The sequence below is a fragment of the Mastigoproctus giganteus genome, chromosome 4 (assembly GCF_048544385.1).
Source record: "Mastigoproctus giganteus isolate SK-2022 chromosome 4, ASM4854438v1, whole genome shotgun sequence".
Taxonomy (NCBI): domain Eukaryota; kingdom Metazoa; phylum Arthropoda; class Arachnida; order Uropygi; family Thelyphonidae; genus Mastigoproctus; species Mastigoproctus giganteus.
Window position 1 is genome coordinate 148,434,366 of NC_143578.1, and position 26,171 is coordinate 148,460,536.

General features: G+C 41.1%; 1 protein-coding gene across 1 annotated transcript in view; it reads right to left on the bottom strand.

Moving 5' to 3' along the window:
• Window positions 1–26,171, bottom strand: part of LOC150087120 (twitchin-like) — a 3,511,780-nt gene that overhangs the window by 1,083,589 nt on the left and 2,402,020 nt on the right. The window contains 1 exon segment of the mRNA XM_090372971.1: window positions 2,188–2,348. Within this exon segment, the coding sequence (XP_090229097.1) occupies window positions 2,188–2,348 (161 nt within the window).

A 26,171-nucleotide genomic window follows, 5' to 3' on the forward strand; every position in this document is an offset into this window, starting at 1 on the left:
AAAAAAAAGATTAAGGTGTAACTAAAAGTGTGATAGGACATTCTCTGAGCCATGTAGATGGGGTGCTAGGAGAGCTCATGGGGTTCTGTCAATGATATACAGAAATTTTAGCAGGAGGGTCAATTGGTTAATTATCCCATTATATTTGGCCATATCTTGAATAATGCATGCAGGTCTGGAAGCCTTATTTTAGGAAGCATTTGTTGTTGTCCTTGATGATTTTTAGACACTTCAGCAACTTGTAGTGCAGTGCACTATTGTATTGCAAATTATTCCCACACAAAACAGACGCAAATTCTTTCTTGCTATCCAGGTGCAGGGATAATTAACACAATTGCTAAAGAAACAAGGTAATGTTTATGTAAGATTAAAAGTAGCAAAAACTTTAAAGAAACGCTTACTCCCCCCCCCCCCCAATGAGAGATGTAGTTCACAAACTTGATGTGATTTTGGCAAGTACTATATAGAGCAAACACTCAGAAAACAGCAAAAAAAAAAAAAAAAAATTGATGAGCACTTTCATCATACAAAACAACAAAACCTAACCCAAAATGATATAGCATATTCCATATCAAAAGGCCACACCTTTCACACCTCTGCCCCTAACATCTTAAATGTCACTCACCAACAAAAAAGAAGTGGCTTCCTAAAATAAAGACAGATTATGGAAAAATTGTTAACAGAAATATAGATAGGGTTACTATCCCTCAATCCTGGATAACTGTCTTCAATGGAGTGTCAACCAGAACTGATAATACAAAATTACAGCCATCAGAATAACCTACAAAATAGCCACAACCCCCCCCCCACTTCAAATCTCCAGTTTGGTTATGTTTCCAGCAGCCTTTGAAAGCCAAGTGTACAGTTAGGCCAGAAGCAATACATACAGCAGCAGTTCCCAACAACAACAATGTCTGCATCTCCTATGGTGATTGGCATGGGTAGCAGCAAAGAGAAGTCTTAAGTCTAAATAGGTATAATCTGACATTTCTTTGTTCCTGACCTACCTTTCTCTATAATCTCTCTCTGGCTTCTTTGTGTTGAGTATTGGGTATATGATGTAAGGACTGTATGTGATATTATTCCAAATCATTCTTGCTATGTTCCATTACTAATTAATTAAATTTATAAATTATGTTATTACAATGCAGTGCAAAAATTAGAAATTTTAATCAGATTAATCATTTTTGCATCATAAACCAGCTCAATTGAAAAAAAAAAATGCTACTTTTCTTTGCTTTTTAGCTTTAGCTAAAGGCTTCTGATAATGAGCTTTAGCCAGCCTAGTAACTCAACAGCACACTAGTATACTTACTGGATAATGAATGCCCTTAACTGACATGAAAAAACTTTTTTAGCCATTACAGTTAACTACTTCCCATTTAGCATCTGCATTTGGTAACAGCATCAGTTGATCCCAGTGAAGAGAATTTGAAAACTGTCTAAGATCATTAAAGCTATAGCTATATCTTTAAATAAAACCCATTTCACTATGGTATGATTAAAATTCTTAATACAGGAAGAATTACTGGATAATCAGAACCCAAATACCACTTTCTCTTGTTGCCTCTCTAGCATGCTGGTATTCAAAACAATCTTCAAGTAATTCCAGAAATCATCCGTTACTGAGTGAGCAACCAATTCACAAATTCCAATCACTATCCAGAATGTTAAAATCCCTAATGATTAGACAATCTGATTTACTGACCCACACTGTTCACTATACAACTGTTTATCATATTCATCACAATCATTTGATCTACAACATAATTACAATTTTATTTTCTCAGGAGTTTATTTCACAAAATCTGTGTGCTTCTTATCCATAAGCCCAATTCTATACCACATTTAAATTCTGCATATCCCACATTATGTCGTCAATACATTTCTGATATTTCTACAAGGTTTGAATTTTTTGTAATGTTCAGTTATTAATTAATTAAATTATGTTATCACAATGTAATGTACAGTGTGTAATTTACACACTTTATGACAGTTCACAAAAAAACTGTTTTTTTTTTTTTTTTTTCCATATGAAATTTATATATTAAGTCTCTACAGAATAGCTTATTCATTGCTAATTAGCAAATTCTGGTGGAACAAATATTCGATATATAATTAAAATTTAAATATCTTAAAATCATAGAATGAAAAAAAGAAAAAAACAAATATGAGAGAGATACTAACCTTTGTAAACAATCGTGCATCCTTTTCATCAATATCATTATCGCCTTTTGTCCATGTGGCAGTAGGTTTTGGAAATCCAGTAAATGGTACAGTAATTGAAAATTCCTCTCCAGCCTTAACAACAATATCCTTAACTGCTCCAACATCTATTTTGGGTTTATCTGTCAACATGGGGGAAGAAAAAAGAGGCATACAGAAGTCAATCAATAATTGTTGTATTTTCTGAGTATTCAATTCGAAATTTGTTTTATTTAATCAGAATTCTAATGCTTCAATTAACACTAACCAGAATACATGATTCTATAGAAATATCCTCCCTGGTGGTGAAACTGCTGCTATAGATATGTTTAACATGAAACATAGAATCATGAAAACTATACTATAAAGTTTCAGCTTCCAGAAAGCTAGGCTTCCCCTTTTTCCTCATTAGCCTAAAGTAAAAACATTACCTACGGTTGTCATTTCAGAATTCTACTATACACATGCTAAAAATCATAGAATGATTTTTAGCATGTGTACAGTATATCAATATTATTGATATCCCTAGTACTACACTCAGGGAGGTGTAGAATGAAAAAGACCTGGGGGTAATTGTGCAGTCAGATATGAAGTTCTCTGAGCAGTGCAGATGGGCTGCCAGAGCAGGTCATGGAGTTTTGTCAATGATATATAGGAATTTTAGTTTGTTTGTTTGTTATTTGGTTTTTAGGAGCATTAGCAACTAAGGCCATATTGCTCCGGGATATGCGGTGGTCATTCCCTGACCTTTCCGCATCCTCCGTATTTGGTGGTGACGGGCTCGAACCCCGGTCTAATCAAGAAGCGTGTTCTACGCACTGCCGCTCCTTCCCACCTGGCTACGGAGGCGCCAGGAATTTTAGTAGTAGAGACAAGGAGGTGATTATCCATTTGTATAAGGCAATGGTCAGACCACACCTTGAGTACTTTATACAGGTCTGGAGGATTCATTTTAGGAAGGATGAATACAGAGAAGGGCAACAAGATTGGTGAGAGCAACAAAGGGGCGCACTTATGAAGAAAAGCTTAAGTTCTGCAAATTGCAGAAGCTGCAGACTAGGCACCTGCAAGGTGATCTGATTGAGGTGTATAAGGCTTTGAATGGTTTGAGCAGGCCCAATGCTCACAGAATACTTACGCTTCCTCAGGTTAAGAACCTGAGTCGGCATAGATTCAAATTGAGTAAAGATAGGTGTAGAATAGATGTGTGGAAATTTCCCTTTAGCCAGCAGGTGGAACAGACTTCCATCTGTTGTTGTGGAAGTTGATAGCTTAAATAAATTTAAGGCTGAACTAGACAAACATTTGGAGTAACTGGATGGATGAAATGGGAAGATTTTTTTTTTTTTTTTGGTTCATGCTGTATAAGCTTGCTTTCCTGCATCATATGCCTCAACTAATGCTAATATCAATCACTTACTCAAAATAGTCACCAACAAAGTGGTCAATGTAATTATTCTCCCATCGGTGAGAATAATCAATTACAGTGCTGTAACCAGCCATGTCATTCAGGGTGGAACATCCAGAAGTGACTTCACTTCACTTCTTAGAATTTGATAGTTGGAACAGGATCAGGGTATGTCTGCCAGGAGCAAACATACCCCGGTTGATTACGTTGTAGAGCAGATATTATTATTATTATTATTATTAGCCATGTGGTGCAAGTAAGCCTGAGGCTTATGCTGCACCAGCCAAAAAAAAATTTTCTGAACTACCCTGAGAGAGAGAGAGTGAGAGAGAGAGAGTGAGAGAGAGAGAGAGAGAGAGAGAGAGAGAGAGAGAGAGAGAGAGAGAGAGAGAAAAGTAGAAGGGAATCACCAAGAAAGAGAAGAATGATGATATCCAGCTCAGGACCCTGGGTGTGCCAAGCCCATACTCACCAGATGTGAGCCCCTGGGGTTCATCTTTTAAGGGCACAAAAGGTGACATTGTTGTACACATTGGCACTAATGATATTAAGAGTAGGAGACCAGTGGAATTACATAACAAGTATAGGTCACTGATGAAAAACAATCGTGAATTAGGGTTGAATTTTAAAGTGTCTGCAATTCTTGCCCAGACATGATAGGAAGGAGTATATGATGAGAGCTTTGTCGATCAATTCGGCCTTGGAAAGATTGTGCAAGGCTCAAGAGGTAGAATTTTTCTCAGCCTGGTCTGTGCATATTAACAGGAGACACTGCTTCTACAGGGATGGGATACACTTAAATAGAAAGGGTGCAAGAATATTTGCTGATGCTATCGAGCAGTGTTAGGTGGGTTGGAAAACTGCTAGCTTGGGAGGATACACGGACTAATAGATTAACAGTAGCTGCTGGCAGAGGTGGAAGTGATTCTAGCACTGCTTCTATTGGAATGAGCAGCAGCCTGGAAAACAAGATGCAGGGGATTTCACAGATTGCTGGGAGCCATTGAAGTACAAGTAAACACATGGGCTGTGTTAGGGTGGCTGAGAATAGGAACAGGTGCATGTATACTTACGTATACACCAATGCTAGGAGTTTGGTAAAAAAATTTGATGAATTTGAGGTGTTGGTCAAAACATCAAAAGTAGATATTGTTGTGATATCAGAGACATAGTGTCACACAGATATAAGGAAGGCAGAAATGGAATTTGGGGAGTACAATGTGTACAGAAAGGATAGACAGTATAGGAAGGGAAGAGGGATTATGCTCTTACAGTGAAATTTAAGAAACACATAAAATCCAAGGAAGTACAGCCAGTTGACAAGGCTGGACAGTGCAGTGTTGAGTCGGCTTGGTGTGACATAAGCACTGGTTGTTGTTGTTGTTGTTGTGGGGGTTTCATGGTGCATAAGCTACTTTGTCTATAATGTGCCTATTAATTTATATTAAAGGAAAAGAGAAAGAATCGAACTGTCTGAAATGTGTTTAATCAGAAAAGATTAAAAATTCTAGTTTGCTTCAGAAAACGGAAAAATTCAGATATATTGGCCTTGTCACCAATCAAATTCTCTAGGGTTATTGGTTGTTGGGATAACCAGTGATTGCAGGGTTGAAATTCTGTGTTGTTTATAATAGGGGCAGTCAATGAGAATGTGGTTAACAGTGATATTTATATAGCTGTGGACACTATGGTGGTGGATCATCTCCTGTGAGTAAATGAAGTCGGGTCAGGTAAGTATGACCTATTCTTGCTCTTGAAAGAATTACTTCTTCTCGTCTTGATGTCTGGACACTGGAGAGCCAGATATTAGGAACCTGTTTAATCTGAAAGATTTTATTGTTCGTTTGGGAATGCCATAGTGCTGCCCATTCTGATAGGCATGCAGCATGAATCATTAGTGCATAGTCTGAGGCTGGAACAGGGATATTGGTTAAATCTAAGCTGGTTGGGTTTTTTGCAGCTTTATCAGCCTGTTCATTGCCTAAAATACCAGAGTGTGCTGGTATCCAGCAGAAGGTGACCAGTTGTTGGCGTTCTTTAATCTTTAGTAATAATTTTCTAATTTCATTCTTATAACAGGGTGAAATTTATCTGAGGAATTACACAAAGCCTTGACTGAGCTGAGGGAATCCATGTAAATTAATGGTTTTAAAGAGCAATCAGGAGAGTGAGATTTTTTAAAGCTAGTTTAATTGTGAATAAAAAAAAAAAAAAAAAAGTAAAGTGCAGCCATTATCAACCCACTGCAGGATGGAAGCCTCCTCAACAATTCATGTTGAGGGAAGTGGACCATAATCTGCCATGCTGTTCCAGTGCGGGTTGGCAGATCGACCGTATTCAGCAATCAGGGGCTTGAACCCCGGTCTACTCAAAGAGAGTGTGCTACTGCACTCCAGCTCCTGACCACTCGGCTATGGATGCCTTTTAATTCAGCTGAAAAGATACTGAATTCAGAAGGAAGGGCTGCTGATAAAATTGTATTTGGAAACACTGCAGCTGCTCCAACTTTTGAATTGGATTTAGAGCCATCTGTGTATATTGATAAAAAATCAATATATTTTTGAGTGTGAACAGCAGGAACCTGTCTGATATTCGATGATTGCAAAATATTCTTTCCCCACTGACAAAGGTAAGTGTCACAAGTCGGTATAGGAGGTTGAACCCATGGTGGTTGAGTACAAGTGGCTATTTGTTGTATGGAATGGATGGATATAGTCCAAACCTGCAGTAGTTCAAGAAGGCGATGACCAGCTGGTTTTACTATGCTAGGTTTATTTCTGTACAGATTTTCTAATGGTGGATTGAAAAGATATGGCTGAATGGGATGCGAGGCACAACCTTGTATCTTGACAGAATACTTCAGCAAAAGTAATTTGCTACGTAAAGATAGTGGCGGCTCGTGAGCATCAATGTACAGGCTATGTGCTGGCGATGTTCTGAAAGCGCCAAGTGCAATCCTCAGTGCACTGTGTTGAACTGGATCAGGCCAGCGTAATGCACTCTTTCTGGCAGAGTCATAAATGGGAGCTCCATAATCAAGACAGGATCTGATTAATGCCCTGTATAATTGAAGAAGGGAGGTACGATATGCATCCCACGTTTGTGTAGATAAAGCTCTGAGTATGTTTATCTTTTTTAAGCAGGCAGTTCGTACTTTTTTAATGTGCTCTAAGAAATTTAGCTTGTTGTCCATGATTAAACCTAGAAATCTAATGTTACTAGTGACTGGGATGTGGAGATATTAGAGATGTGAAGTTCAGGATCCAGATGAAATTTGCGTTGTCTACAAAAATGGATAGCAACTGTTTTCTGCTGCGAAAGCCTATAGCTGTTAAGGCTGGCCCATTGCTATATTTTATTTAATGATATCTGAAGCTGTCGTTCAATAGATCTCATATTTTGGGAATAACAGTGGATGGAAAGGTCATCTGCATAAAGGTAAGTTTCTACAGTATTTGGAAGTTGTTTAGTGATAGAATCTATTCTTAGGGCAAAAAGAGTGGCACTCAGTACTGATCCCTGTGGAACACCTTCTTCCTGAATGAAAGTTGCAGAGAGGGCATGTTGGTATCGAACTTGAAACGATCTAGTGTGTAGAAAATGCTTTATAAATATAGGAAGGTTGCCCCGCAGACCAAGAGAGTAAAGATCTCTTATTATGCCATGCCGCCAGGTAATAAAGGCATTATGAATGGTAAATTCAGCCTTAACCATAAGGTCCAGGCATGACCTGTTTTAACGAAAACTATACTGACTATTGCTCATTAACTGTTCTGACTCAATGATCCAGACAAGTCTAGAGTGGACAATTTTTTCTAAAATTTTGCTGAAGCAGCTTGAGAGGGATATTGGTCTATAGCTATGGGGATTGGTTGGATCTTTTCCAGGTTTTAATAATGCCAAAACAGTAGAATGATGCCAAGAAGTTGGATAGACATTTTCTAGAAAAATACGATTGTAAAAGAGCAGAAGGAGACGCAAAGCTTTGTCATCAAGATGTTGTAGCATGATGTAATTGATTTCATCTGGTCCGGCAGCACCATTGTGGGCTGTTCCAATAGCATGCAAGAGTTCAGAATAGTGTAGTGGTTTGTTATACGGCAGAAGGAGGGCAGTTTGGAAGTTAATAGAGTGCTGTTCTGCAGTGTTTTTAATTCTCTGGAAAAGTGGAGTATAAGCTGCTGCCGCTGAGATTTCAGCAAATGTGTTGCCCAAAGCATTTGTGATATCTAAAGGACTAGATAGATCTTCCCATTACAGGACAGAATTGGTGAAGGTATGGTAGGAAACTTACCAGAAAGCTGTCTAATTTTTTTCCATATTATTTTGGAGTTAGTGTTTTTGTTAATCCTTGATGCAAAATGGATCCAGGATTCTTTCTTGGCTTGCCTTTGTATGAAACGTGCTTTTGCCTTTGACTTCTTATAATTTATTAGATTGGGTGTTGTCGGATATTGCCGAAACAAATTCCAGGCTTTACTTTTTTGCTTTTTTGGCTTTTGTGCATTGCTCATTCCATCAATAATTATAATGCTTATGAACCGAGGGATTTGATAATGGTATTGTGTCTTTAGCCACATTTAGGAGATGTGACATGATGTATTCTGTCACATCATCGATAGGCTGGAGACGGATTTTTTTCTCATCAAAAGATATTGATGGCCGGAATTTTGTCCAGTTTGCTCGGGCAAATTTCCATTTTCTACAGGGTTGAGCTGGAGGAGCCTGTGCTATTAATAGGTTGCATACAATTGGGAAGTGATCACTACCCATTATATCATTTAAAACATACCACTCTATGGTCGGGACCAGTAATGGAGAACAAATGGAGAGATCTATGGCTGAGGTATGTCCATTTGGGAGCTGAACGTGAGTGTGTGTGCCAGTATTGAGTATAGTGAGGTTTACTACCTCTATTAGGCTCTCAATGAGTCGACCTCATCTATCTAATTTAGGATCGCCGCATAAGGGGTGGTGCCCGTTGAAGTCCGCTAACATACAGAGAGGTGAAGGTATCTGTATAAGGAGATCTTCAAGATCTTTTAAACAGTAGGTACGGTTTGGCTGTAAGTAGATTGATACTAATGTTATTTCAATATGGTTATATGTACAGCAACAGCTTCTATTTCAGTTTGAAGTGGAATATGTTTAGTTGGGATCTTTGAATTTATCAGGATTGCTACACCACCATGGGCAGCATTTGTTGTATTACGATCCCTTCGATAAAGGCAATAGTTCTTTATCGAAGCAGAAATTTGCAAAGTTAAGTAAGTTTCCTGAAGACAAAGGGCAACTGGAGAAAATTGATTAATTAGATCTTGGATATCATCTGTATTGCAACGAAAGCCTCTGCAGTTCCATTGTAAAAAAACAAGGCATTATTTGTGTTTAGTTGATTGAGCTGATTCTGACTGCTTTTTGAAAGTGACTGGTTTATGGCGTTCCAATTTCTGTTTGTCTTTTTTTTGGAAGACTGGCCGACCAGTGTCCATTTCTTCTTCTTCGGCATGGATTTCTAAAATAGGATCTTCCTGTATGAATGTGCCATCTGTATCCATGGTTGTGTCCTGGATATTTTTCACAGTATTTGTGTTTGTAATACAAGATGTGGTAGCAATCACTGATGGAGGAGTTACCGCTTGTATCGTCAGAGGTGTATTATTTGCTTAGTCTGTGATCTTGGATTGTTGCTTGCAAACAGTTGGTTGCATCTCAGAGAGGACATTTCTAGCCCAATCAGAAATTGATTTATTAGTAGGGACTGTGACATCAGTTTGAACGGAGACTGCTTGATATTTTTTTACAGCATTTGCATAGGTACTATTCTGGTTTATAGTTGGTGCAACTAGTTTTCTTGCTTCTTGGTAACAGATTTTGTTTTCAACCTTGTATTTTACTATTTTTTTCCTCGGTTTTCTACTTTTCACATGTCTTGGAATATGCAGGATGGTCATCTTTGCAATTTGTTTATGTCATTTTTGTAGTAGTACAGTCATTTTATATATGGTCTGAGGACTCACAGTTGGGGCAGACAGGAATTCCTCTACATACAGTTTGAGAATGCCTACTTTTGGCATTTATAAGATCTTAAAGGGTTGGGAATGTATGGGCGGATTCGACAATATAAATAACCTGCTTTTACAGAGGAGGGTAAGTTTGGCATAATGAAGGTGAGAATAATATTTCTTGTAGGTGTCAGTTGATTATCTTTTTTAATCATTATTCTTTTTGCTTCAATTACATTCTGTCCCTGCAGTTCTTGGGTTATTTCTTCCTCGGTGACATTTAACAAATCCCAACTCGATACAACACCCTTAGATGAATTTAGTGTTGTGCGAGGAGATATTTTTACAGGAATTCTAGCAAAACTTGTTGGTTGTAGAAGCTTTTCAGAATGTCTTTGATTCATGGTTTCTATAAGTAAGTCTCCTGATTGCAGTCTCTTCACCATCTTGGGAGATCCTGCTATACCCTCCAGTTGTTTCTGTGTAACAAAGGGAGACAATTTACTCATAGGCTGGTTACTGAGAGAGTGAAAGATTAAGAAAGATGGGCAGGGTTTTTCCATCTGATCAGTCTACAATCTCTTAGGGTTGTCATTATGTATGTCAATATCGTCTGTATTTGCCATTTTTGCTGTCAAGACTTTTCTGCCAAGGTTTCCAGCCCTGCCACGGGAAGGCAGGAGCAGAGCCGCAAGGAGGCCAATCGGTTAGAAAGGTTAGTTGTTAGCAAAGAATATAATATATATAAAAAAAATAAAGGTGAATTTCCTTTCTCTGTCCTTACTTGATACTTTAAAAGTGTAGAACTTATTTATGATAAATAAACTGCTGATTGAAAACGATATAACTTAAAAAGAACTTTTATCTCTCAGAAAGATCACTGTTTGGTTCACCCTATATACGTTTTACCTCGAATTCACTTGGCACCCGGGGACATATAAGCACTGGGAAATCAAAATTGAGAATAGCATTAGCATAGAGGCATTTGATGCAAGAAAGCAAGCTTATGCAGCATCGGCCAAAAAAAATAAAGTAAAATAAATAAATAAAAAATAACCACTTCCACTTCACCCCTCTGTTCGTTCGAAATACCTGTCCAGCTGAGCCTTAAACTTATTTAGGCTATCAACTTCCACGACAAGGGATGGAAGTCTGTTCCACCTACCAACCACCCGCTGGCTAAAGGCAAATTTCCGCACATCTATCCTACATCTGTCTTTCCTCAATTTGAATTTATGCCCTCTCAGGTGATTTTTCTGAGCTAGAGGAAGAATCCCATCAGCATTGAGCATGCTCAAACCATTCAAGGCTTTGTACACCTCTATCAGATCACCTCGCTGGTGCCTAGTCTCCAGACTAGGCACCAGAAAGGCTTAAATTTTGCGAATTACAGTGCCTAGTCTCCAGACTCTGTAATTCGCAAAATTTAAGCCTTTCTTCGTAAGAGCACCCCTTTGTTCCATTCACTAATCTTGTTGCCCTTCTCTGTACTCGTTCCAGCAGCTCTACATCCTTCTTGAAATGAGGCCTCCAGGCCTGTATACAGTACTCTAGGTGTGGCCTGACCATTGCCTTATACAAGATATAGGAGTGTGTGATAGACTGAAGACTCTGATGAGTAAAATAAACAACTGTACAGGGAAACAGAGTGAGCCAATAAATCAGAGAGTCTTATAATGGGGGATTTTAATTTCCCAGATATTGACTGGAATTTGTGGGTTCGTCACTCCCACACTACCAAGGCTTTTGTGGATTTATTGGATTATTGTTTTCTACAGCACCAGCATGATTGAGAGGCAACCAGAGGGAGTAATACTCTTGATCTGATTATCAGTAGTGACTCTTCATGCATTAAGGATCTGCTAGGTGGCAGTGATCGCAGTGTGCTGAAGTGAGATTTAATCAAGGAGGTAACTACCATCAGGGGTAAAGGGAAGGGTTTTTTCTTTGTAAGGGCGACTACGGGGGTTTGAGACAGTACTTAAATTCTATATGGTGGGACTAACTGGTGACGTTACCAACAGCAACTTCAAAATGGAAAACATTCAAAGAACTAATCTTGGAAGCTACTAGGCTTTTCACACCAACTAAGGACTACTGTTAAAGGATTAGGCCAAAATAGATGTCAGATGAACTAATGAGACATGTGACAGAGAAGAAAAATGCATGGGACACATATAAATTAATGGATGATATGGAAGCCTATAATAGAAATGTTAGAAACGGAAGCCTATGATAGATATCATAGACACGGAAGCCTATGATAGGAGGTTAGGCAGGCAAAAGCAGATTACGAGAAATCTTTGGCAAAGGATGAAAAGAAAAACAGCAAAGAGTTCTTTACTTATGTAAACTCTAGAAGGAAGGTGATGAATCCGATTGGTCCACTGGATATCGATGGTTCAACTGTTGATGATCCTGTTCAGGTAGCTAACAAAACTAAATGAGTATTTTGCATCTAGACTCAAGCGTTTAGGGCATAAGCCTCAAGCTATGAAGGAGTCTAGGCTATGTATAAATATAGTGCAAATGCATCAGGAATACATAGCTATATCTGAATAAATCAGAATATTAATAAAACGGCATCGTTTTAAGTTATATCTCATATTGTGAATACCTTCACAACGAGTTGCCATGATATTGCACTACTTCGAATAAGTAACGCTTCACCTAAGGAGAAGACTAATGTTACTTATTCTCAGATGGATACCACCACCCAGACGGCACCGTTTCAGGGCTATTTGGCCCTTCTTCGGTGGGTGGGTAGGTACCCGAGTGATGCAATGATGGCAAAACAGTTATGAAGTATAACTCCACAATATGAGAGATGCCTGATGATGTATCATGTATTTAGACTCAAGTGTTTAGGGCATAAGCCTCAAGCTATGAAGGAGTCTAGACTATGTATAAATATAGTGCAAATGCATCAGGAATACATAGCTATATCTGAATAAATCAGAATATTAATAAAACTTAAAATTAAAATAAAAGGTATTCACAATATGAGATATAACTTAAAACGATGCCGTTTTATTATTAAGACACGATCAATATGGCGGCCTTAGTGTCAGGACACGTTTTATCGCGCTCCTGATTTTTAATGGAATTTAGTAGTTTAAAATGTGCATATAGTTCAAAAAAGTGTTCAAGCTGAAAGAACTTAATCGGAGGATTCCCTAGGTGAGACTATTTTTATATTCTACTGGGAATTTAGTAAACTACCAGCGTTTTTATCTGTGTCCTTTGTTGCCAGACCTACAATGGTCACCATGTGGCTGGCGGCAAGGCCATAGAGAGGCACTGATATAAAGCAGTGGCCACGTCGGTAGTTTGCACTTGACTGGGGAGGTTCCCAAACCGTGTTAAAACCGAGCAGGAAGTTTGCTCCATCAAACTGTGCTGATAACTGCTGCATGTTATATTATGTGTGTGTATTAACTGCCTTATGTGTACATTAAACCAGAAGCAATGAATTCAGTGACTCCCCCCCCCCCTCTTGCCATAAACTTTGCCTGGCTGACTGTGAACTCCTTACCTATGCATTCCATGGAATTACTAATGACACTATCGCCTCCGGCGCCCCAGGAAGCCCCTATGAGAAGTGACCCTGCTCTTCTGGGAGCATTTTCACACTAGGCTATTCCCCCCCCCCCTTAGTGACCGAAGGGGATAGCACAAAACTTCAATAACCACCTGTGTGCCTCCAAATTCAACCACAGATTTGTGAAGGACATCGTCCGACAGCATTTTCAGTGCCCTACCAGATCATCCCAACATACGCCCGATAAACCGAACTCTCCCAGTTATCCGGAATTCGCTAAATGGAAGGGAAAACAGAAAAAATTATGGAATCCTTGATGCAGTCACAAAGTGACCACCTCAACATTACTGACGAGACAGAAGATATCGAGGACACCCGATCAGGGGCATCTCAAGCCAAGCGAAAAAATAAGCGAGTGACCCGCTCCCAGACCGAGTCTAGAGAACAGCACGACCACACAGCATCTCAAAGGGAAACAAACAACGATGACAAACAACAGGAACCACCCCTGAACCCCACTCTTCCAGAGGGCTCCGTTTATGAGAAAACATTTATTTTAAAAACGGCCCTTGAAAATATATTCAAAGAGAACCCTAACAGGATCTCCTCCGGACTGAGGTCTCAAATTGTGACAATATTTCACAAAATGGAGACAATTCTCCATGGTACATACTTAGAAAGTGAGAGAATAGCTACACGGCTACAAACCTATATGGAATGTGGGGCAAATAAAATGCCACAGCGCGCCCCCACATATGCTCAAACGCTGAGGAATATACCAAATGAGGCAGAGAAAACAAACAAAGTGGAAATCCAACAAAAGAAAGTATTATCGAAAACCCCAAACATCGTCATACTGAGACCCACCGGAGAAGAGAGACCGACCAGTGAACAAATAAAGCAAAAAGTCATAAACAATCTCAAAGAGGACTTCGAAGACACTAGGATAAAGTCTATCCGAAAAACAAGAAGTCCTGGTATCGTAATTGAGACGGAAAGCAAGGAGGAAGCCGAGGAGATAATAACGAACCCCAAGCTAAATACCCTGGGACTCATGGCAGAGACCCCAAAAAAGAAAGGCCCATCAATAGTTATTTTCAATGTGGACCAAAATCTACAACCACAACAACTCACGGAAGAAATATATAGAAGAAACCTAAAAAGCCACCTACCGAATCAAGAAGGAGCGACACTGCTGACCCCAAAATACAGAACGCAGTCCAAAATAAATGGAGGATATAACTGGACAGTTGAGCTGACTCCGCCCGCCTGGCAGGTCCTAAAAAACCAAAGCAGGATTTTTGTCGAGTGGAGCTGCCTCCGTTTTAGAGAACATGTGGCCATACCGACATGCTTTAGATGTTGCAAATATGGCCACACCACTCACACCTGTGCCCAAAACGAACCAACCTGCGGCCACTGCTCAGAGAGGGGACATGATTTTAAGACCTGCCCCAACAAAACTAAGGAACCCATCTGCACCAATTGCAAAAGCCTCAGAATGGATCACAACCACTCCATCCGAGACTCAAACTGTCCCACTTACCTCAAGGTAAAAGGCACCTACCAACAAAGAATCGATTATGGTAGTACAACATAAAAAATACAATTGCGGCGTACTAAAGATACACCAACTAAACGCCCAGCGAGCTCGAGCGGTTGTTGAGCAGGTACGACTCCAAGCAGATGAGGATAATGCCGACATCATCATAGTCTTAGAACCGTATACCAATCAGAAACAAGTAAGGGGATACCCGCTCAATTATAAAATTGTTCAAAGCAACGAAGACACCCCCTGGGCAGCAGTACTAGTAAGAAATCCAGAGATAACGGTTACAAAGATACCACAACTTTGCACGCCCTGGGCAGCCTGTGCCCATATAATATGCTCCATAGGCAGCTACTACATAATAGCCCTCTACTGTAGGCCTGGAGTAGAAATCGACTTTGCCACAACATATCTACAATCAGTACAGACAACCCTGGTAGGGCATAAAATCTTGATTGGAGCGGATGTTAACTGCCGATCACCTGTCTGGCACAGTGCCAAACCGGACCGCAGGGGTACCACAAACGGACGGAAACTAGAAGACTTCCTAGCAAATTCAATATTTACAGTCATAAACCAGCCGTTCTGCCTCCCAACGTATGTAACATGCTATGGGAAGAAACGATCGACATAACTTTAACGTCCAGAAATATAGATACAAACGTAACCCACTGGACTGTACAAAACGCGTGGACTACGTCTGACCACCGAACCATCACTTACAGCATACAAAGGAATCAGGCTCGAACAGTCGCCACTAAATACCTGTCAAACAGATTCGCAATCGGGAAAGCAAATTGGAACGCCTACTGCAATTTCCTATCCACCCAAGGGAGACAGTACATGGAGGACTTGGACAGACGGGAGACCGAAGGTGAAAGGATAGACCCCAGCCAGTTCGCACAAGATATAACCTGCATAATCATCAATGCAGCGGAAGCGTCCATGACAAGGAAAACTCCGATGACGGGAGCAATGCCATGGTGGACCCCGGAGCTGAAAAGAATGAGAAGACAAGTACAGGATAAAAGAAAGCAGTATCAAAGGGCACGAAGAACATGGCCCCAGGCGGAAGTTGCAGAACTGAGACAACAATATAGACAGATCCGAAACTTTTATACAGAAACTATTAAGAAAAACAAGAAAACATCCTGGGAACGACTTGTCCAAGTAACAGGAAATACTGAACCCTGGGGAGTGGTGTATAAAATCACCACAAACAAACTCCCCAGAGGCGAAGTGATGACCGCAACAAAGACGGCGCAAGGAACACTCACTGCAACATGGCAGGACTCAATAAAGAATATACTCAGCAATCTAATCCAAGACCCACCAGGCATACTAACAGAGGACCAGAAAGCCATCTGCCAAGCAAACGAAGAATATGAGACCCAACAACTAGAACCCCCTTTCACAGCCAACAAACTACAAGAAGCGGTATCACAAACCAGGAACAAAAAGTGCCCTGGCCCCGATCTCATCGAGCTGGAAATGGTCAAGAAAGCAGCGGAGGTTATGCCGGACCTCCTGCTCCGACTGTACAACACCTGTATCAAAGAGGGCCAGTTCCCCACCAGCTGGAGGACGGCCAATCTAAAACTGATCCTCAAAAATCGAAACAGACACCAGGAAAATCCCAATTCATATAGACCCATAGCCTTATTGTCGACACTAAGCAAGCTTTACGAAAGATTATTACATAAAAGGATCCACAACCACTATAATGAGGCAAACCTGAATTCACCCAAGCAATACGGCTTCAAATCGGGATCTTCGACCATAGATGCCGTCCAAGGCCTAATCACCAAAGCGATGCAGTGTACCAGGAAATATTTCCTTGTCATAGCCGTCGACTTTGCTGGGGCGTTCGACACCCTCTGGTGGCCGAGCGTCCTTTGCAGGCTCAGGGCAGCGAGAACACCAAGCAATTTGTACAGGAGCATCAAAACTTATCTCTCAGACAGAAACGTCCAAGTAATAACGCCCTACAAGAAGTTGACCTGGCCGGTCCGCAGGGGCTGCCCTCAGGGATCTGTCCTGGGGCCGCTCCTGTGGAATATAGTGTTTGACGAGTTCCTCACCATGGACCTGGGGGAGGTGGAGGCCCAGGCCTTCGCAGACGACCTCGTACTGACGGTCGCGGCGGATTCCAGACAGAACCTTGAAACGCTTGGAAACCAAGCCCTTGAAACCTTGCAAGAACTGGGCAAAACTACACACCTTAACAATCTCGCCAACGAAGACGAACTCAGTACTATTGAGAGGGAGGTTAAACCTTAGAAGACCACCACAAATCAAGCTGGCAGGACAAACAATCAAACTGTCAACGCAAATTAAATATCTGGGACTGATCATCGATCAGAACTTATCATTTAAACCGCACCTAATCTATCTAAAAGAGAAACTGCGGAAATACACAGCGCTCGTTGTCAGAGTTACACGCAGGGACTGGGGGCTAAACAGGAGAACCCTGTCCCTGTATTATAAAGCCATCTTCATCCCAATAATAACATATGGATCTCCCATATGGTACAAGAAAGCAGAAACAGCAGTGAATAAAAGGATACTGGGCACGATCCAACGCAACATATTATTAACAATAACAAGAGCATGTAACACGGTTAGTACGAGTGCCCTACAGGTCCTTGCGGGGACCCTACCCTTGGATTTACAGGTAACCCGCTGCGGACTTATGTATCTACTAGCCAAAGGAACCCAAACCACCTACAACAGTCTTACCATTGATATCACCAATAACAGGAAAAACGAGAAACAAAAAATAGTGGACCACCTTGTACAAATTTGGCAGAGAAGATGGACAGACGGAGAAAAAGGAGCGGTAACAAAAAAATTTATTCCCCAAGTAACCAAGCTGTATCCCAAGGCTCCCGCATGGCTGTACCCAGGCCTAAACACTACTTTTCTACTCACCGGCCACTGGCCTTTCAAGGCCAAATTAAATGCCATGGGCATAATCGAGGAATCACACTGTCTCTGCGGCGAACTAGAAACATGGCATCATGTTATGCATCAGTGTGAAATATACGAAGACATCAGATGTCAAATGATCACAAAAATTAAATACATCCCTAACACCCAGGAACATCATCTCCTGGACACACCAGAAGAATTTGCGGCCTTTAGTCGCTTTGCCCAGGACGTCTTCTCCAGAAGAAAACTACAAATAGCCATCCACCAAGGCCAACAGGAGTAATGAAACCAAATATGGACACCAAGGAATACGGGAAACTAAGGACGGGGATATCAACCAATGATCGATGACCATTGGAATATGCATCAGAGAAGGATGCTGAACCAATGAAAGAGGAACACAAGGATGCAGCTTGCCCCATGAGTGACAATGAAGAGAAACAGACGTGAGACAAAGGCCATATTGGAGACCTGAAGAGGGCACTCTAGCCCTCTTCACCTATAATTCCTAACTCCCCGGGAGGAGGGGACGGCCACACGGTCCCCCCTTCTCGCCATCCCCTGTTTCCTCTCTGGTGGGGCATGGGCATGCCCCACTGAAACTGGGGCCGCCTTCTCTATAGGCTCCATACTTCTGCCTTTTCCCCCCAGTCTTCTGCCTCCTTCCCCTCTATCTTCACGCTAGCGAAGTCCCACACATCAAAATTAATACATCAAAACCGCCATACGCCCAGCATTCGGCCTAAAAAATTAAAGCGATAATATCCCCACGTCAACACAAATAATAAAAATCACTTTATTTTATTTTCTTGATGACCATTGGAATATGCCACCCAAAGTTTTTTTTTGGGTCCTAGCCGCCGAAATCTCAGGAAACTAAGCGGCAGGACCTGCCAGAGTAAACTAAGTCTACGGAGTTCCTGGCCTGCCTCCACGGGGCGTAAGTGGGGCAACGTTGGATCCCAACAGGGGTCCAGCGGCTAAATGGCCAGAAGAACAACGGTACACGACATTACACGATCCAAGATCCATACACTTTTAAATCTCTGGCATTTACAGTGTACTGTAATACACCACAACGTAAACTACGCGGAGATGGGGGGAACCCCAGGTGCCGCTTGACCCTAAAAACACTTACTTACTTACACTTACTATGTCAAGATATAAAATAAGAAAGGTGTAAAAAATAAATCGATAAAGAGATAACAATAACATATAAATTTTAAATACAAGTAAAAACGTTTATTTGATTTTAAATAGCTAAAAACAGCAGACACATTGTCATTGTTGGATGATTAAAAGCGGTAAAACGGATATTGCTAAAATCTGGACAGTCATTAAAATATGTCTGATTGATAAAATTGTGTCACAGGACTCACACACATTGGAGGATCATTAGCCCTCAGCAAATAGGAATGTGTCAAATGACTATGTCCAATGCAGGTCCAGGCAAGAACAACTTCCTCCTTACGATTGCTGCGCAGACTAGACTGCCACGGTTAAATTACAGGCTTTATATGATATAATTTGTTTGTAGTCCGTCTATTCCATGAATCCTGCCATTGAGAGTATATTTTTAGTGTATTATTTGCTTCTAGTCTGTATAGTGGACTGTCAAGCAGTGATTATTATTGGGAATTGCTGATTTGGCTGCGGTGTCAGCCAAATCATTTACCCTAATCCCAATGTGGCTGGGAATCCAACAGACGCAGATATCATTATCACATTCATGTAGAGAGTGGATCTTCTGCTGAATGCAAGACAGAACTCGAGTATTATATCTCACAGTTATTAAAGCCTGTAACACGCTGAGAGAGTCAGAATATAAAATGAACCATTGGTATTGGCATTTACTAATGTGATCGAAGGGTAACTCTATAGCGTGCAGCTCTGCAGTAAATATGCTGCATTCAGAGAGAATCTGCTCCCATGTAGTGGTGTCTGTAAAGACAGCAGCAGATCCTACATATGATTCCAACTTCGAGCCGTCTGTGTAAACTGGCGCAAAGTCAGAATTTTAAGCTCACTGTGCTGAATAAAGCTGCAGATAGAGAGATGATGGAGTGTCCGACTTTCCCCAATTTTTAAGGGACAAGTCACATGCTGGAATGTGAGCATGCCAGGGTGGAAGGGGTTGCTTTGGTGTTTGGGTAACCTTGTCTACCTTGATTTCAAGTTCTTTGAGTAGTTCTTGGAGACGAATACCAAAAGAATGATTGGCAGCCTTATGGGTGTCGTACAAATTTTCCCATCGTGGCTCAAAAACAAATGGCTATGTAGGGTGGTCTGGCAGCGATTTCAGTTTTAAAGCATACTTTAGAAACAACTGCTTACATCGAAGCGATAATGGTGGTTCATTTGCGTCGATGTATAAGCTCTGGACAGGAGATGTTCGACATGCTCCAATAGGGATAAAGAAAGCCTGATGATGGACAGCATCCAGCCATCGAAGTACACTGTCTCTGGCTGAATTTATACCAGGGACCCGTAATCTAGTCTGGATCATACAAGTGCATGGTAAATGCGTAGTAGGGTGCATCGGTCCACACCCCAAGATGCAGAGGAAAGAGAGCGGAGAATATTCAGGCCTCTTGTGCACTTTGTACAGAGTTGATGGATGTGATCCAGAAAGGTCAGCTTTTTATCACATATGAGTCCCAAGAATTTTGTGTCTACCGCTACTGGAATAGCATTTTGTTCAAGTCTTAATTCAGGTTCAGGATAAAGATTACTCTTATGACAAAAGTGTATGCAAACGCTCCTCTGCAGTGAGAACCTGAATCTATAGACAGTGCCCAGGAATTTAGGCGATCAATGGCTTTTTGCAGTTGTCTTTCAATAACCCTCATGTTGCATGACTGACAAAATATGCTAAAGTCATCAACACAGAGGGCACTGTTTACAGTTGGAGGAAGCTGTTCTGTGATGGAATTTACTTTGATGGCGAAAAGTGTGACACTTAATACTGATCCTTGTGGTACTCCCTCCACTTGGCAGAAGGGACAAGAGAGTGAGGATCCCACATGAACTTGGAAAGATCGATTGGCTAAAAAGTTTTTAATAAAAATGGGGAGATGCCCTCTAAGACCAAGGCTATGTATATCTTTTGAAATGCCAAATCTCCAAGTTGTGTCATATGCTTTCTCCAAGTCAAAGAATACAGACACCAAATGTTCACGTTTTAGAAAAGCATCCTGAATGGATGTTTCCAATCTAATAAGATGGTCCAGAGTGGACCGGTTCCTTCGGAAGCCACACTGGATGTTAGAGAGGTCATATGATTCTAAATACCATATCAAATGAAAATTAGCCATTCTCTCTATCTCTAGGATTTTGCACAGACAGCTAGTCAGAGCAATAGGACGATAATTAGTAGTGACATTAGGATCCTTTCCTGGCTTAGCAAAGCAAGAACGATTGCCTTGTGTCAGGAATCCGGAAATTGCCCTTCAATAAAGTTTCTGTTATATAGAAGGAGCAGGTGATTCATAGATTTTGGTGAAAGATGCATAATCATTTCATAGTGGATGCCATCTGGTCCAACAGCACTTGCTTGGGAAAGAATGAGAGCTCTTTTCAGTTCCTGTATAGTGAATGGCACGTTGGAAGGATAAAGGCTCTTAGACTTAAAATTAAGTGCCTGTTTTTCGATTTTATGTTTCGGGACCAGGAACTCTGAGGAATACGAAGATGTCGGAGAGATGTTAGAGAATGTTTCCCCAAGAGAATTGGCTATTGCAGTTGGATCTGCAATAGTGCATCCATTATAATCTAGGATTGAACAAGTGTGGGATGTATATTTTCCCTTCATTTTCCGAATTTTATTCCAGACCAACTTAGTACTAGTGGACTGAGTAATTGATGAAGTAAAATGGATCAACGATTCCTTTTGACTCTGACAGCAGATGTAGCGTGCTTTGGCTCATGCGCGTTTAAAGGCTATAAGGTTGGTCGTGGTAGGATATTGTCAGGATATCCCTCAGGCTTTGTTTTGAGCCTTTTTTGCTGCTGTGCATTGTGAATACCACCATGGTTTGGGAAATGGTGGAAACTGGGCAGATGTTTTTGGAACAGAATTCGCAGCTGCTTGGACAATATTTTCTGTGATGTACGTACCTGCATCATTGATGGGCTCCTGACTGACGGCACTAAGGTCAAAATTTGCCTGATGTCGGAAGGCAGTCCATTCAGCCTGATCAGTCTTCCACCGTGGTAACCTAAAAGGAAGATGCGGCCTCCCACTGTGTAACGAGGTTATCACAGGGAAGTGATCACTTCCGTATGGGTTCTCCTCCACTTCCCAAGTGAGTGAAGGGAACAGAGAAGTGGAGCAGATAGAGAGATTAATGGCAGAAAATGTATGGGTAGTCACATGCAAGGAGGTGTTTGTTCCCACATTTAGAAGGGAACGGTCACTGTCATTGTCATTGAGCATATGCTCTATGACTCATCCCCTTTCACTGTTGCTAGCACTACCCCCACAGAGTATTTTGTCCCTTAAAATCCCCAAGAAGTAATAAAGGGGGAGGCAACTGCCTTACTAGATCATCAAGGTCTTCCTGGGAGATGTCAGTCCCAGGTGGAAAATAAATAGAGCAGACGGTTAATAAAAATTCCACTATAAAGCAAATTGCAACAGCCTCTATGCTGGTAGTAATTAGCAAGGGCTGAACTGGGGTCTGGTTGCCCACAAGGATAGCAACTCCTCCATGAGCAGGACCATCCGCAATTCTATCCTTACGAAAAGCTGTGATGTTATGCATGGTGGGTTCATCATTTGCCTTTAGATAAGTCTCCTGCAAGCAAAAGCAAACTGGCTCGTGCTTTTGCAGGAGGGCCTTGATGTAATCAGTATTTCGCCGGAATCCACGACAATTCCATCGTAGGAATTTAGCCATTATTTTGGCTTGGTGGGTCCATCAGACGGTTTCCGAGGTGCTGAGGGCTTACTTTAGTTAGTCTGGGTTTATCTTTTGTAGGGAAGTATGGACGCTGTCTCGTGTCCATTTCTTCCTCCGCAAAGAGTTCCAAGACTGATTCGGTACCTCCTTTTCCTCTACATCCATTGTTTCTGTGATTACTGGTGGCTCTTCTTTACCACTTGGTTTTGGTAGTGGTGGAGCACTAGGAGGTATGGATATAGGAGCTGACTGTGTTTTTTTGTTGGGCTTTTGTGAACTCAATAAATAGTATGCAATCGGAGTGAATGACTCTTTTGGTAGTATAGTCATCTCAGTTTGTGTACCGATAGTGCACTTGGCAGAAACCTTCTGAGCATATGAAGGCTTCCTGCTATTTTTTGGCTGTATGCGTTTTCTAGCCTCTGGGTAGGAGATATTCAGCTCTATTTTTAGTTTTTGGATCTCTTTTTTCAACCTTACACCGCTGGAGTATGCAGGGTGCTCTCCTTGGCAGTTTACACAGATTGGTGTGGAAGCTGAACATTCCTTGCTCTCGTGGTCCTTCACACCACATCTACTACTACATCGAGCACAGGCAAGGTTACCATGACAAGCTGTTTGTGAGTGGCTGTATTTTTGGCATTTAAAACACGTCAGTGGGTTTGGAATGTAAATCCTCACTGGGCAGTTTAAGTACCCTGCCTTGATGGAACTTGGAGACCATGGGATGTTAAATGTTAGAACGAGAACTCTGGTACGGACGAGATTCCCATCCTTTCGCATTGATATTCTTTTGATAGCTGTCACTCCTTGTTCTTTCAGTTCAGTGCCGATCTCTTCTTCAGAGACATGAAAAGGTCCCACTCTGAAATGACACTCGTGAGGAGTTCAAGGTTTTGTGGGGGTTACAGTGATAGGTATTCCCTTTATCAATGTGGCTTTCAGGATTTTTTCCTCCTGTTTCGTAGTTGTAGCTTTGACCAAAGGTCGCAAGAACGCAGTCGATTTACAGATTTAGTTGATCCAGCCAACCCTTCTAATCCTTTCTGGATAAAGAAGGGTGACATCTTCCCAATTGACTGCTCTCCAGTGGAATGATGAATGAGGAAAAGTGGTGTCACTGATGGTGTATCCTCAGTTCTGGCTCTTTTTACAGAAGTGTTTTCATCTCAGTTAGGTAGGGGCCTTGTTGGGGCCCCAGAAGAAATAGGATTTAAATTACTCATACGAGTAAGATAAAAATTTCCGATGCCCTAAGAACCTCACCCACCATGGAGCCCTACGAGGGGTGCCCACTCGTGAACTAGCAGGTACTGCATACACAAATGGGATGCAAAGTTTGCTTAGGAGCACCATACCCACGTTTCCAATAAGCCTTGATACCGTCCCAGGATCAAAGGGAGAGAGACTTATTGGAACGAAGTTGACCCTAGCAGTAAGAACCACCCTCCGATTGATCCCAGTCGGGCCGGTCCGGGACCATCCATCTTGTCGAAGCAGGGACCAAAGTTTTGTATCAAGGCTGGGCCCCTCAACCACCAGGTCCCCCTTTCCCAGTTTCCACGAGTCGTGGCACACGGCTGCACATGAAGGATTCCAATGATGTAACCCTGGAACCAAGGTATGGGCATTGGATTGCAGTGATGCTAATCTGGAAGGCCAGCAGCATCCCTGGGAGGTCCCCTCACCACGTACAGGTGCGCATGTCGAGGGGGGACCTGGAGTAATTGTACAGTCAGATATGAAGTTCTCTGAGAAGTGCAGACGGGCTGCCAGAGCAGGTCATGAAATTTTGTCAATGATATATAGGAATTTTGCTAGCAGAGACAAGTAGGTGATTTCCCACACTTGAGTACTGTATGCAGGTCTGGAGGCCTCATTTTAGGAAGGATGTAGAGCTGTTGGAGTGAGTGCAGAGAAGGGCAACAAGATTAGTGAATGGAACAAAAGGTTGATCTTATGAAGAAAGTCTTAAGCTTTGCAAATTATAGTGTCTGGAAACTAGGCACCTGTGTGGTGATCTGATTGAAGTGTATAAAGCCTTGAATGGTTTGAGCATGCTCAATGCTGATTGGCTTCTTCCTCTTGCTCAGGATAATCGCCTGAGAGGGCATAAATTCAAATTGAGGAAGAATAGTTGTAGGATAAATGTGTGGAAGTTTGCCTTTTGCCAGTGTGTGGTTGATTGCTGGAACAAAATTCCATCTGTCGTTGTAGAAGTTGATAGCTTAAACAGATTCAAGGCATTACTAGACAAACATTTGGAGTGAGTGGATGGATAAAATTAGAAGGGTTTTTTTTTTTTTTTTTTTTTGGCTGATGCTATATAAGCTTGCTTTCTTGCATTGTGTGCCTTTACTAATGCCAATGCTAACTAATTACACTTCACCTTTTGATCAAATGTATACATATTAGGAGAATCCAGGGCAGTCCAGTCTGGCTGATGAGACAGATTGGCTCAGCAACCAATCAGTGATTACCTTTTGGGCCAACAGTCAATTTAGGTCCTTGACTAATAATTACAACATAAGTGATTTGAATGGTGGAGCCAATATCTGAAAGTTCAACAATGGTCCAGGGATTATGCACATGGTTTAGGATTAGGTTCAGTTAGTAACATTAACCCCCAGTCACAAGTTCTTAATAAAACTATTGAATATACCAGTTGAAGAAATGCTGCATCGTCCTAAGATAAAGGATGCCACATTCAGCATTCTGATGTCTACTTCTGATGCAATGCAGATTACAACTGCTCATGTTCCTACCATATAACATCATTGCATAATGCACAACTAAACTTATATTAACATCATTTGGTGGCAAGAGATAATCAAGAACATATGCATGATAGGAATAAGAGACACATATCACTCTAAGAGTGCTATGAGCAACCATAATAATGCAATTTTCCTTTATGGTGCAAAGCATGTAAGGACATTTTCTGGAAATACACTTCAATAACCTGGAGAAAACACTAAATTAAATATGGCAAATATCCCTTCAGTCATAACGCATATAGGTCTAAAAGGATACCAAAATGTCACATGCAGTCATAAAATTACTCTGCGCTTAGGCTCACCACAAACAAGTCTTCATCTATTCATTAGGAATTTTACACATTTGTCTGTCTTGATCATAAGGTCAAAGGTAGATATATTTTATCAAAAAACATTTGTTATCTGCAATTTGCTTGGATTCGCTTCCTGTTTATGACTGGAGGAATGTCTCAATCAATCCCTTTTCAATCAAGACTGCAGTCAGCCGATCTCAGTTAGAGGCAGCAGGATTTTCCCCAGGAGTTACTCTGGGTGTTTCAGCTGACACAACATGCAAACTGGCCAGCAAATATAAATTTTTAGACATAATACATATATGAGCATGCACCTGGGCCTGCTAATATCAATATATATATATATATATATATATATATTTTTTTTTTTTTTCAATATTTTTGTTTATGTAATCCGAACTCTGTTTGTTCAACAGAGTTTAAGCTTCCAGATACCATGTGAGGTGGCAGTGCACCATGTTATCCAAGATTTTATCCACACAGAGAGTAAGTGGAAATGGTATATAATTATATGGATTTGATTTTGATTTTTTTGGCTTAAGACTGGATATAGTTATAAAA